A 15,000-nucleotide genomic window follows, 5' to 3' on the forward strand; every position below is an offset into this window, starting at 1 on the left:
GATGAATCCGTTCCTTGATCATCATTGGCTGTGGCGCGTTCAATGTCGTCGTAAAATGCTTTACGAACACACACCTGCTACTGTTTGTTATCAGTATTACTACGCCAACAGTTTCATTTTTATCTCATGTGTGCTATTTTCCTATTGTCATATATTTGGCAACCGTTTCATACTAGCTATAAGCCAGTGATCTTAGAACAGCTAAGGGACTTATCACACTAACAACAGACCTTAGCTGTCCTAACGTCACTTTCTAAAACGGTTAGTCCCAATACGTGATTCTGATTGGCTGGTTACCGTCACGTGACCATTGTAAATCTCACCGATAATCCACACCTTCAATCACTTTATAGCATTCCCAGCTGAACTGGGGAAGGGGAGCACTTGATTGCCTTACACACGCTGGCCGTGCGGGAGTGTTAGCACCGTCCGCACTCATATGACTGTGAATGTGTGGCTCCAGGCAGCCCCGTAGAGACATCAAGCACTATTCTCCCGTCACATAGCCTACTTGCCGAGCAAAACAAGGAAGTGTGTGGCTCGCTCTGGTGGGCGCAAAGCGTAGCTACTTTTGTGAATTTAATAGTTTTATTAGGTTAATATTGCTATATGTTTGTAACCGTTTTAGAAAAGCAATAAGCCACGCGAGATCCCAGCTTACCGTGGATTTTACAATGGCAGAGAGGGTAGAAGACCTACCTACACCTCTCAGCCATTGTAAAATCCACGTAACCTGAGACCTCTTGTGGCTTATTGCTTTAGTATACCACGGCCTCTTGAGGCTTATTGCTTTAAAGACGTAGTGAAATAAAAAATATGTTTTTCACAGAGCATATCCATGGTCATCATATATGAATACCTAACAATATGAAAAGTCCATAAAAAGCCACTTTTAATGACTTCCTTTGAAGGAAAACGTGCTCCGTGATGACGTAACTGGAGTATGAATATCCCTTAAGTCGTACATGTGATCTCCCCATAGGCTGGTGTTGTCCTCGGTGTCCGACTACTTCGCTGCCATGTTCACCAGCGACGTACGAGAGGCCAAACAGGACGAGGTGAAGATGGAGGGAGTCGACCCCGATGCGTTGTTGTCACTGGTGCAGTACGCATACACAGGTACAGCCTTCCCTACAGCTCACTACATGCGTTGTTGTCGCTGGTGCAGTAATAAGTATGCATAAGTAACGCCCGGGGCTCAAACTCGGGTCTCCGCGTGTAAGTCCAACATCAGAAACACTAGACCAAAGGGATATCCCTTATGGACCGGGAGAGATATTAGACTTTTGAGGCATCCCGGGCATTACACATACAAAGGTACAGCCATTCTCCACAGCTCACTACATTCAGCGAATATAAATGGAAATGTAATGTCCTCACTGTCGGGTGGAAGCCTTCTATGTTTTCAGGATCTTGGAAAGACAACCTGTGTTTAGTTGTTATTATTTCACAAGCTTTTTCATTAGTTCCATCATATATATTTTTTTAACCAACAAAAACACCTAGTCACTTTTCACCTGGCGTCCTGATTTGGGGCATGTCATTATGGGCGAAAAAACATTTCTAAAATAGCGATATACAAGGTCTCGATGCATTGTGAGCTTTTAGATTGACACTGGCAAGGATAAAATAGGACATATTTTATGAGAAAAATATTAAATATGGAGATATTAAGTTCCTGACTGACAACAATGATATGCTGTATCGGGAGACATTTAAAGTCACAAGTAGATTATAACAGCTGTCAGCATGAATGATGCTGATAGTGAAGATGGCATCTTCTCTTCTCTTCTCTTCTCTTCTCTTCTCTTCTCTTCTCTTCTCTTCTCTTCTCCATACGTATCCAATCCCATTTAAATTGTCTTAGATGGATAATAATGTCAATAGAATTAAAATGATTCAAATTCCAATGAAGCCCAAGTATTGGGATGAACCACCACAACATGCTTGTAGAATAAGCAGAACACATTTTCTTTCTCTCTCTCTCTCTCTCTCTCTCTCTCTCTCTCTCTCTCTCTCTCTCTCTCTCTCTCTCTCTCTCTCTCCTCCCCCCTCCCCCTCCCGTCCATCATCTCCATCTTCCCGGGCAGGTCGCTTGGAGTTGAGGGAGGACACCATCGAGTCTCTGCTGTCGGCCTCCTGTCTGCTCCAGCTGTCTGCGGTGGTGCAGGCCTGCTGCTCCTTCCTGATGAAGCAGCTCCACCCGTCCAACTGCCTGGGCATCCGCTCCTACGCAGACGCCCAGGGCTGCTGTGACCTGCAGAGGGCTGCCCACGACTACACCATGGTGGGTGGGGTGGCTGGTGGGCACCAGTGTTGATTTCGGCGACTAATACTATGACAAAAAATGTTCGTCGACTACTTTTAGTTGACGAACCACTAACTCAATGGAAACTAAATGAAAACTAAGCAATTTCATCAACAAATAAAAACTAGACTAAAATGTTATGAAGGGACAAGATATCCAGTATAAGTCATTTATGATTTCACACTTGGTTGCATGCTGAAAATAGCCGATCTACAAGCTCACACCGTGTGAGCTGTACTGTAGTACTACAGTACAGTACACTAGAAGTACAGTACAGTACAGTACAGTACAGTACAGTACAGTACAGTACAGTACAGTACAGTACAGTACAGTACAGTACAATACAGTACTACAGTACAGTACAGTACTACAGTACAGTACAGTACAGTACAGTACAGTACAGTATACAGTACAGTACAGTACAGTACAGTACAGTGTACAGTACAGTATACAGTACACTAGTAGTACAGTACAGCCTCACTCCTTAGCCGGCATGGTGTCAGAGTGGCTACAGCAGCCACTGACAGGCTGTGGTCACTGTTGGAGCCAAACGTTGATCGTTATGAAGTAGCGGCTGGAAATGATGAACACCCAGTGGCGATTCTACCAAAAGCATAAATAAAAAAAGACATTTACAGTGAAGCAAAGTATGGTTGGAATCCTCATATTTTCAAAACTGTTACTCTTATATATTTGAGCAAAAATAGGCACGCACGCACGCACGCACGCACGCACGCACGCACGCACGCACGCACGCACGCACGCACGCACGCACGCACGCACGCACACACGCAAAAATAGGCACGCACGCACGCACGCACGCACGCACACACTGGATGTTTTATTTTATACTCCGTTGCATGCTGGTGTCACATGGCGAAAATAGCTCGATCTACAAGCTCACAATGTTTGTAGAATCATCGGCTGTTTCCGTTGCGAAGCGATGCTCAAACCCAGAATAAATCAGGCGTAACCATCTGTTCTTCTCCAAGTCTTATTCATCAGTCTTATTCATCAGTCTTATTCATCAGTCTTATTCATCAGTCTTATTCATCAGCGCCTCCGTTCAGTTCCTCCTCGCTCTATTTCCTCTATTTAAATGTGTCTTTTCCCTCCGTTCCTCCCTCTGCGAGGCATTAGCCTCAGACGGGCCTTTCAGTCAGTGTTTTCCGCCCTGATGTTTTCCATGGCCAACAAATTGGTTTCTCATTCTTGGACGCACCACATACCATCATCACCATCACCGCCGCGACTCTGGCTCCATGCATGCACGCAGCAGCGGGGTTGCTATGGCGACTGGGACATAACCACTTCATCATTTCTATTATTCTCTGCAATTTGTGTTGTTGTGTGCCTTTCCCCTTCTCCTTTACTTCTAGTTTCCGTCCGTCTGTCTGTCTGTCTGTCTGTCTGTCTGTCTGTCTGTCTGTCTGTCTGTCTGTCTGTCTCTCTGTCTCTTTCTCTGTCTCTGTCTCTGTCTCTCTCTCTCTCTCTCTCTCTCTCTCTCTCTCTTTAAGAGGATTACTATTGACTGTAATCTGGGGTAATTATATAGTTTAGGTGGCTTCATCTGGTACTGACTGACTGGCTAATTCACTTACAAACATACTGTACACGCACGCACGCACACACGCACGCACAACCCATGGTGTAAAAGCCATTCAGTGGACTGACTTGGTAGAGATGTGTTCCATGAGCGAGGCTTTCCATTTGCAGTTAAAACCCAGTAGCAGTGTGTGTTTGTCAGCATCCCTTTTGTTTATGACTTACTTTCGGCCTTCCAAAATGTTCTGCATGGGTGGATAGTTGGTCCTAGATCATTAGAATGTTCTGCATGGGGGGATAGTTGGTCCTAGATCATTAGAATGTTCTGCATGGGGGGATAGTTGGTCCTAGATCATTAGAATGTTCTGCATGGGGGGATAGTTGGTCCTAGATCATTAGAATGTTCTGCATGGGGGGATAGTTGGTCCTAGATCATTAGAATGTTCTGCATGGGGGGATAGTTGGTCCTAGACCTAGATCATTAGAATGTTCTGTGTGGGGGATAGTTGGTCCTAGATCATTAGAATGTTCTGCGTGGGGGATAGTTGGTCCTAGATCATTAGAATGTTCTGCATGGGGGGATAGTTGGTCCTAGATCATTAGAATGTTCTGCATGGGGGGATAGTTGGTCCTAGATCATTAGAATGTTCTGCATGGGGGGATAGTTGGTCCTAGATCATTAGAATGTTCTGCGTGGGGGATAGTTGGTCCTAGATCATTAGAATGTTCTGTGTGGGGGATAGTTGGTCCTAGATCATTAGAATGTTCTGCATGGGGGGATAGTTGGTCCTAGATCATTAGAATGTTCTGCATGGGGGGATAGTTGGTCCTAGATCATTAGAATGTTCTGTGTGGGGGATAGTTGGTCCTAGATCATTAGAATGTTCTGCATGGGGGATAGTTGGTCCTAGATCATTAGAATGTTCTGTGTGGGGGGATAGTTGGTCCTAGATCATTAGAATGTTTTGTGTGGGGGATAGTTGGTCCTAGATCATTAGAACCTCCATCCGTCCTTTTTCCTACCCACTTTAAACCTGGCCTCCCTATTTTATATATATATATATATATATATAGAGAGAGAGAGAGAGAGGTTTAAAGTTGCCTTTAAATCTCTCCTCCTACCTCTCCCTTCTTCCGCTCCTCTCCAATGTCTTCTCTCTCTCTCTCTCTCTCTCTCTCTCTCTCTCTCTCTCTCTCCCTCTCTCTCTCTCTCCCTCTCTCTCTCTCTCATTAGGAGCACTTCCTGGAGGTGGTGGGAGGCCAGGAGTTCCTGCTGCTGCCCGTGGATGAGATGGAGAGACTCCTCACGTCGGACGACATCAACGTTCCCGACGAGGAGACGGTGGTGACGGCGCTGCTGAGCTGGGTCCTCCACGACGCCCTGGGCAGGAGCCCCCTGCTGGCCGCGCTGCTGGCGCACGTCCGCACGCCACTGCTGCAGGCACAGGTGATTGATTGATTGATTGATTGATTGATTGAAAACTGTATTAACACCTTCATTGCCCAGAACGGAGATCTCCGTCCTATTAATTAATCACGTTATGTGCCCAGGATGGAGATTGGCCCAAAGAGAGAGAATTAATTGTTTGATATCAAAGAGCGATACACTACAGTCTAGGAGTGTCTCCTGCACACGCACACACACTCACACTCACACCCTTGTCCTTAATTGAGTGTGGTTTCACTTTTAACTGCAATTAAAATATCTATTGTCCTCAGCTGTCCTCCGTCTTTGCCCTTGCTCTCTCTCCACGGCCCGTGCTACACTATATGGCTGTCTGTCTCAAGATATATGGCTTAAAAGACACGGTAAGAGGCCGTTAAATAGAATTGTAAGAATTGAAGGTAGGTGGCAGAGAGAGAGAGAGAGAGAGAGAGAGAGGGAGAGGGGGAGAGGAGAGGGGGAGAGAGAGAGAGAGAGGAGAGAGGAGAGAGAGAGAGAGAGAGGGAGAGGGGGGAGAGAGAGAGCAGATGACAGAAGCAGAGGTCGATAGTGATCATTTCCCAGCATGCACGCTGACAAACCAACGAGCCGTGTTGCTGTCAACAGCAATAAAACAACAACCAATCAATAATCAGCAGCCAGCCAAATTGCCAATGAATGAAACTTTCATGGAATTTGAACGTGGCCGTTGTAACCCCATCTCCCACACACGCACGTACGCATACATACACGTACGCATACATACACGCACGCACGCATTCCCGTATTCAAAATGTATTTTTCAGTAAAAGTACAAAAGTATCTGCATCAAAATGTACTTAAAGTACTAAAAGTAAATGTACTCATAATTGCAGTGTGTCCCATTTCACAAGTTCAAAATGTGTACAAAATCTTTAGAAAATAACAGATCTACAGGCTCACATCGAGACGCATCGTGAGCTTGTTGATCTGCTGGCCGAAATGTATATAGGGCTGAAGTGGTTAATGTAGCCTATATGTTTTCTGATCAAAATTAAAATCTCCAAAGTAACTAGTAACTAAGGTTTTCAAATTTTTGGCTCTGAGATGTAGTGGAGTAGAAGTAAAAGTATTGGAAATTCTCAAGTTAAGTACAAATACCGGTACCTCAAAAGTGTACTTAAAGACGGAGTGCCGTGGTTTTTTTCCACCCTAAAACATGATCATCCGGTATTATTATTATTATATAAGAAGGAATAATGTTTTCAAAAAAGTATACAGTATTTGTTAAAATGTCAATTTTATGTGGACACGCCCACCAGTTCATTAAGTTTGCCTGGTGGGTGGTGATGGGTGGTGAATCTCCACCTGAACTGAAGCCGCACCCACAGCTGTTGTTTTATGATAAAGGGGGAGGGGTTAGGGGAGGTGGATGATAATGTGATATCACTAAATCACTGTTTTTTTCGTTGGCACTGTCAAGGTGCCAACTGTCAAGGTTTCAGCCTCCAGGAAGAAAGCCTAAATACAAAGGGAAGACATCATTGGACATAACAACCACACCAAGGGGTCTAATGAAATACTGTTACCTCATAAACACATGAAAAACTGGAAGAAATACAAACGGCACTCTATCTTTAAGTACAGTACTTAAGTAAATGTACTTAGTTACTTTCCACCACTGCCCCTTGTCCTAACCTTAAAGGGACACCCTTTTTGCAAAAAAAATATGTTAATGACGTTTAGAAGATTTTATATAGTCAGTGAAAAAACGTAGTCAACTAACATTTTTTGTCATTGTAATAGTCGAAGAAATCAACACTGGTCTGTCCTCACTCAGACATGCCGTCCCCCTGTCTGTCCACGCTGTCTTGCATGTCCAAAATCAAAGTTTGAATATGTGCTCTGTGTCAGGACTCAGACGTGTGTTGCGCACACACGTGCGCGTGCACCACACACACACACACACACACAAACACAGACAGACACACAGCCTCCCCCACAACCCGCTGGTCCCCACTTGGTCACAGCCCGAGTCATCTGTGAGGAGACTCTCTCCACAGGCCATAAATCAAACAGATTTACAGGGTGGGTTATGGAGGGGTAGCTGTGGGTGGGGGGGGCCATAAAAAGTCAAGATGGAGTGGGCAGGTGAGAGCCACATATCTCAGACCTGCGGTGAGAAATGGAGGGGTGTGTGTCTGTCTGTGTGTGTGTGAAGTAGGCCAAGAGAAAGAGGTTGTGAGTTGGGACTGTGTGTGTGTGTGTGTGTGTGTGTGCGTGTGCGTGTGCGTGTGCGTGTGCGTGCGCGTGCGTGTGTGCGCGTGTGCATGTATGTGTGTGGCCGTGCGTGTGTGCATGCGTATGTGTGTGTTGTGTTGTGGTAGGACAGAAAAGGAGGTTAGCAGTGCTGCACCCACCTGGTGTGCGATGGGTGGGTGGGGTGGGGTGGGGTGGGGTGGGGTGATGGTGAGGTTGGGAAGATTCCTCCTTATCATCCTTTCCACATTCCCTTCCCTCACAGTGTGACGGATAAGTACCACAGGAGAGGACGCGCATGCACGCACGCACACACGCGTGCCGCATACACACACACGCACACGCACACACACTGCTGTTTAAGTCTCCCATGCTGTCTGCATTCTCACACCACAGTGAATAGCGGGGCCGTTGTTGGGTCCCCAGGCAATGTGGAGGCTAGTGTAGGCTCACCCTGGTGTCTGTAAGCTGCTTATCCATTTGCCATGCAAGATTTTCTCATCTGCCTGTGAACAGCATTTTCAATATTCCACACCACACAGCCGAAACCGCAACAGAACCATCTAACTGGCGTCCCCCTATTCTGGGCATGTCACAAGTAGACCGACATTCATTCATTCATGCATGCATGCATGCATGCATGCATGCATTCATTCATTCATTCATTCATTCATTCATTCATTCATTCATTCATTCATTCATTCATTCATTCATTCATTCAAGATTTATTTAATCCCAAAATGTACTGAGTAATTAAAGTAATTTGCATATAAAACTAGAAAAAGTGCCCTTCTGGGCACAGGTCTCCACCAGGAGGATAGGACTGTGTGAGATGTTTGGCAAAATGTTTAGGATTCATTTAAACATGTTTTTGAGGCATTTTGTTCCAAAAAAATCAACCTGTTGGGGGCGCTATAACAGGCCAATGTGAAAAGGGTGGGATATATTCCTCAGCCTAGTAAGAAAATGTGTGAAAGATTTCACGTAAATTGCATGCTGCGTTCATGATTTGAGGCTTTTGTTCAAAACGGGGCAATCTTGCAAACTGTGAAAGCTAATTATAGCCAATTAGGATGGAATCTGAAATATCGGACAGATTCGACTTGAGCACATGACCATAGAGATAGTGTGTAACGATTTGTGAGATTTTTGGACAGAATCTGGAGGAGTAATATCAAGAAATGTGTTTTACAAAAGTCGGCCTCCTGGTGGCGCTATAAAAGGCAGATGCGTAAAATGCAGGTCAATGGTTTGTCCTTGGCCTCTAGGGAGTGTGCATGCAACGTTTCACGCAGATCGGTGCAGTTTTAGGTAAGAAATGTGAAAGCTGCCTCATGGTGGCGCTATAACAGGCCGTTCTGGAAAATGTGGGGCAGAGGTTCATCGTTGGCATCCAGGGAGTGTGTGTGCAAAGTTTGTCATCGACCAGGTTAACGGTGCCGGAGATTAGCTGGTAACAGACGGACGGAAGGACGGACGGACACACACACACACACACGGACACACGGACGGAGTGCAAAACATACTCTCTCCCCATGCCTTCGGCCTGGTGGAGACAACAACATCACAATACATCAGAGGATTAGGGTAAAAAAGGCATGCATGTCAAATATAAAAAGGTTTAAAAATAGAAACCAAGACAAATTTACATAGTTACATATTGCGGTCATCTGTTTGTTCATCAAGGTTCTAAAATGACTCGAGGGTACCAAAGTGGTTAATCTCAATGTAGTCTCCAGGCCTTTCCATGTGTTAGGGCCACAGAAGGGCCTTTCCATGTGTTAGGGCCACAGAAGCTAAAAGCAGATCTACCAAGTCCAGAGTTGACTTTTGGAACCTTTAATTTGGGGAAATGACTCGATGGGGTGTGGTAGGGTTCAGAGTCCCATTCCAGGAATGATGAGACGTATCTACAGGTAGGACAATCTCCAAGCATGGCTTTATACAAGAACAGTGCAGTTCTCGTCTGTCTGCCAGTTGGAGGACCATCCAACCTTGTTGTATATTAAGATACAATGGTGAGTACCATAGTTATCACCCGTGATGAATCTAATTGATGAGTGGTAAACAGAGTCTAGGCTAGAATTTAAGTGTGGATGCCGCTGTATGTCTGTACATTATGTCCCCATAATCCTAGACAGACAGGAACACTGCCTCAACTACTCTCTTCCTGTTAATGACAGGAAAGCTGGCTTTATTTCTATATAAGAAGACATTACTACTTGATGTACAAACAAAACAAAGTATTATTGTCGATGTCAGGCTGAAATCACCTATTTTTCCGTACATTAATGCCCTAAAATAGCCAATCTACAAGCTCACAACAATGTGTCGCGCCGCGGTGTGCTGTGAGCTTGTAGATTGGCTATTTTCGCCATTTCTGGTTTTAGACATGCAAGGTTTACACCCAAGGGGCCAGTGAGGCTATTCAACGTTGAAGCTCTGGGCCCTAGTGGTAGGAGGAGGGACTACAGGCGGACCCGTGGATTCATGACCGGGAAACCCCGTGCAGCTGGGCTTTAACATTGAGCGCTCGGTTGCACTTCCGCATTTGACCACCAAAATGTGGTGGTCAAATGCGGAAGTAGACGTTCTGAGATGGTACTTCCGGCAGTCTTCCGGGTGCTTCAAAACGCCACTGAGCAACTTCCACTGACATGAATAGCTGGGGGGGGGGGCGGAGCTTCGCGCCAGTTCAGTCTCTATCCTTTTATATACTCTATGTTTACACCCGCCAGCGACAGTATAGGATAAGTATAGTTAATGCTGGGAGGGTGTTTTCATTTCTGTGCAGCAATGGTGGGAAGGCATTCGTCACGAAACCTTCCTCACTGCCCTAACTCCCAGCGAAGGGGCGGCTCCCACTGGAGATGACACCTTGACTCCCTGTTCTTCGGCACCATTAACCCATTTTGACCTGTGATCAGATTCTAAAAATGTCTTCTACGTCCTGACAGTTTTCTGAAAAAACTATGTTTCTATGTCAGTCGTTGATTTTTTCAAAAATAGCAGACCTACAAGCTCTGAGCTATGAGCTTGTAGATCTGCTATTTTTCAATAGCTAAAGCATAACATAATGCTAACACCAAAAGGGGTTCCTGCCAAAAATGGGTTAAATAAAGCCTCGGTCTGCCTGTCAGCTCAGTGCCCTTGTGGTTAGAGTGTCCGCACTGAGACTGGGAGGTCGGGGGTTCGATCCTCCGGCCGGGTCATACCAAAGACTCTGAAAAATGGGACGCAGTGCCTCCCTGCTTGGCACTCCTCAGCATCAAGGGTTGGATTGGGAGTAAGCCCCTGCGACATACTAGCGTCATGTCCAGGGGGTGTACTTGTACATCAAGCTGCCTCACGCTACAGAAACAGGAAATACAGTAGGCTCCTGCCCTATGGGCCTCATGGCTCGGCAAGGCTACTTACTGCCTGTCACGCTCAACGCTGCCCTGTTTTCTTCTTGGCGTCACCGGCTCCTGCCCGTCGCCTCTGACTGGGCGATTGACAGGAGTCGTCTCGTCTCCACATGTCCCCACAATGGTGACATACGTCATTTCAGCACCTGCATATTATACGTGCTCTCAAAACGTCTAATAAATCTTTGTCAAGATCCAATCTCCCCTCACACTGTCCACTCCTCTCCATTTACCTTACGCTCTCACGCATTGCGTACAGTATGCTCATACCCCTCGAAATGTACATACACCCCTAACCCTATACATACGCATCTAAATGTACATACACCCCTAACCCTATACATGGGTGGGTGACAATGTTATCACACGTAAAGATGAAATTACCTACCTAGGTTCCATCCTGGAGGCTAATCTTTCCGGTGATAAAATGGCCACCAACGTAATCAAAAAAGTCAACCATAGAACAAGATTCCTCTACAGGATCTCCTCACTGGTCAACAAAAACACCTTGAAGACCTTAACAGGAGCCCTTGTACAGGGTTTCTTTGACTATGCATGCACCTCCTGGTACCACAGCACCTCAAAGGCCCTTAAAACCAGGCTCCAGACTTCCCAAAACAAACTGGTCAGGCTCCTACTTGATCTAGCCCCCCGAACCCACCTCACCCCTGCCCACTTCGACAGGCTGGAATGGCTTAGGGTCGACGACAGAGTACAGCATCTTGCAATGGGTCTGGTCCACAAGATTCGATACACCACCAAGATACCCATGTACCTGTCTAGATACTTCCTTAATGTTAACGAAGTCCACACCCACAACACCAGAGGGAGTGCAACGAACCATGTACAACCCAGATTCGGCACAAACAAGGGACTAAATTCTTTTCGCTCCTATGCCACCAAAATGTGGAACGCCCTACCAACTGTCATTAAGACATGCGAATCCCTTGACTCCTTCAAAACCGCTCTCAAAGGGCACCTACGGATGGCTGCAATTCGAAAGTGGCCCCCGTAAAATCTGAATCCCCCCCTCGCCCCCCCCTTTTTTCCCCTCACTGTATATATTTCTTTTCCCTTTTTACCTCCTTTATGATGAATTCCTGTTCTGTCTATAGAAGTGTCTATTTGTACGTCTCTAAATGTTTTGATGATTTGAACATGGTGGACCCTATTGGAAACAAGTGTAATGCTTAATTGGGTCGTCCACTCACAGTTAACAGCCTTTGTATTGAGTTTGTGCTTGAAATGTACTGTAATTCTGCAAACTGTTAATAAATTCTTCAATCAATCAATCAATACGCATCTAAATGTAAATCATCATGGGTTTATTGCCTTCAATGTGTGGATATACTTTAAGAAGCAATAGATGGATGGATTGAAGCTTATAGGGTGTGGGTGTGTGTACATTCGTGGGTGTAGACATAAAGCTTAGATGTTATAGAAAAGAAAGCTGATGAGATGTAGAAGAATTATTAGTTTGTGTGTGTGTGTGTGTGTGTGTGTGTGTGTGTGTGTGTGTGTGTGTGTGTGTGTGTGTGTGTGTGTGTGTGTGTGTGTGTGTGTGTGTGTGTGTGTGTGTGTGTGTGTGTGTGTGTGTGTGTGTGTGTGTGTGTGTGTGTGTGATATATACATGGGCACTGTTAATGGCTCTCAGTCTAATGTCTCCCATCAGTGAGGGAATCGCTTTCCTTTAAACCCTCAGCCCTCTACACTTACTCATAATGCTGTGTGTGTGCGCGTGTGTGTGTGTGTGTGTTTTGTGCGTGCGTATGTGTGTGTGTGTGTGTGTGTGTGTGTGCGCGAACTACGTGTGCAGTTCCTGGCAGACCTGGAGTCCAACCCGCTGCTCCAACCCTACAGTGTCAAGTTCGTCAACCTACAGTGTAGGGTCTTGTCATGTTTTGTTAAGATACAAACTGTATCTTTGAAGATACAACAGCAGATCAGTTGAGTGGAAACATTTGAGCTTGTGGGGCTTTTCATGGGAACTGATATTGTGGTGAAACTCACACCATGGGTATGTGTCGCTTGATGGTTGCGATCTAGCAGCACATCCTCTGGTGGGTTTGTTGAACTTTGTTTTCTTCTCTGGCCTCTCTGCAGGGGTGGTGTCTTAAAACCACAACAGTTTCCATCTTCGTGTCAAGCGCATGGTCAGCTACTTCTCTGGCCTTACTCATAATGCTGTGTGTGTGTGTGTGTGCGCGTGTGTGTGTGTGTTTTGTGCGTGCGTATGTGTGTGTGTGTGTGTGTGTGTGTGTGTGTGTGTGTGCGAACTACGTGTGCAGTTCCTGGCAGACCTGGAGTCCAACCCGCTGCTCCGGGACAGCGTTGAGTGCCAGCGACTGCTCATGGAGGGGATGAAGTACCACCTGCTGCCTCAGCGCAGACCCCTGCTCCAAAGCCCCCGCACGAGACCCCGCAAGGCCACCGTAGGGGCCCTGTTCGCTGTAGGGGGCATAGACGCTACAAAAGGTAAAGCACTGAAGCACAGCGGCTTATATAGCGAGATATTTGAGAGAATTAAGTGGAAGTGCACATTTTGTGGACGTAGCTGTGAGACACCTGTGGTGACATCATTCTACAGGCCACAGGTTTCTGCGTTACACTGCCATGCTTTGCTCCTCTCTGCTGCCATCTGGTGCTGTGTGCGTGTTAAGGTTGGGTGACTATATGAATATATCGGTTATCGTGGACTGGATGAGTCCATCGCCAAATATTATAGTCGATTTTTTTGCGATTTTATTGTATTTCTTTGAACAATGAAAGTAACTAGTAACAAATAAATGCAGTGGCATAAAAGTACAATATTTTGCCTAAGTAAAACTACTAGAAATTGTAAATACTCCAGGTAAAGTACAAATACCTCAAAGTTTTACTTAACACACTTGGCGCCATTGTCGTAGATGTACGGCAGTTAATAAATAGTATCACGCTCCCGGCCATTGCCGTAGGTATATGGCAATTGGTCTTTTATAGTGCTTATGATCGATCAAGTGATAATGGTAGGGTTGCTTGGTGATGTTGTCAACAGCAATGGAGTGCACCATCTTGAATTTCACACGCACCTGGGCCCACTCTATCTGTTTCTTTCTCTCCAATTCCTTGTCCCAGACGGCATTTCTGTTCACAACAAGGTTTATTCCACGGCCCATAGCCAACACTCTTGTCCCATACATACATACAGGTGCCACCAGCATCGAGTTATACTGTTGTCATATCCCATACATACATACAGGTGCCACCAGCATCGAGTTACACTGTTGTCACATCCCATACATACATACAGGTGCCACCAGCATCGAGTTACACTGTTGTCACATCCCATACATACATACAGGTGCCACCAGCATCGAGTTACACTGTTGTCACATCCCATACATACATACAGGTGCCACCAGCATCGAGTTACACTGTTGTCACATCCCATACATACATACAGGTGCCACCAGCATCGAGTTACACTGTTGTCACATCCCATACATACATACATACAGGTGCCACCAGCAATGAGTTATACTGTTGTCACATCCCATACATACATACAGGTGCCACCATCATGGAGTTACACTGTTGTCACATCCCATACATACATACAGGTGCCACCAGCATCGAGTTACACTGTTGTCATATCCCATACATACATACAGGTGCCACCAGCATCGAGTTACACTGTTGTCACATCCCATACATACATACAGGTGCCACCAGCATCGAGTTACACTGTTGTCACATCCCATACATACATACAGGTGCCACCAGCATGGAGTTACACTGTTGTCACATCCCATACATACATACAGGTGCCACCAGCATGGAGTTACACTGTTGTCACATCCCATACAGACATACAGGTGCCACCAGCATGGAGTTATACTGTTGTCACATCCCATACATATATACAGGTGCCACCAGCATGGAGTTACACTGTTGTCATATCCCATACATACATACAGGTGCCACCAGCATCGAGCAGTACTGCCTGCGGCGGGACGTGTGGAAGCAGGTGGCCACCATGTCGGGCCGGAGGCTCCAGTTCGGCGTGGCCGTCCTAGACGGGCACCTCTACGTGGTGGGCG

The 15,000-nt window shown here is 45.9% G+C and overlaps 2 protein-coding genes across 3 annotated transcripts in view; one reads left to right on the forward strand and one right to left on the reverse strand.

Annotated features, from left to right (window-relative positions):
- klhl5 (kelch-like family member 5) overlaps positions 1–15,000 on the forward strand; it is a gene marked incomplete at its 5' end in the record, with an annotated part of 90,603 nt that overhangs the window by 64,469 nt on the left and 11,134 nt on the right. For both annotated transcript variants that reach the window (XM_079499010.1, XM_079499009.1), the window contains 5 exons: positions 983–1,119; positions 2,091–2,287; positions 5,088–5,300; positions 13,210–13,396; positions 14,878–15,000. The exon at positions 14,878–15,000 is cut by the window's right edge and continues 102 nt beyond it. In XM_079499010.1, coding sequence (XP_079355136.1) covers positions 983–1,119; positions 2,091–2,287; positions 5,088–5,300; positions 13,210–13,396; positions 14,878–15,000 — 857 coding nt within the window. The remainder of the gene's footprint in view (positions 1–982; positions 1,120–2,090; positions 2,288–5,087; positions 5,301–13,209; positions 13,397–14,877) is intronic.
- rfc1 (replication factor C (activator 1) 1) overlaps positions 911–15,000 on the reverse strand; it is a 63,794-nt gene continuing 49,704 nt past the window's right edge. The window contains exon 24 of the transcript XR_013789821.1: positions 911–920. The gene's annotated coding sequence lies outside the window, so the exon portion shown is untranslated. The remainder of the gene's footprint in view (positions 921–15,000) is intronic.

This window comes from Electrona antarctica, assembly GCF_951216825.1.
Source record: "Electrona antarctica genome assembly, chromosome: 4".
In the NCBI taxonomy this organism is placed as follows: domain Eukaryota; kingdom Metazoa; phylum Chordata; class Actinopteri; order Myctophiformes; family Myctophidae; genus Electrona; species Electrona antarctica.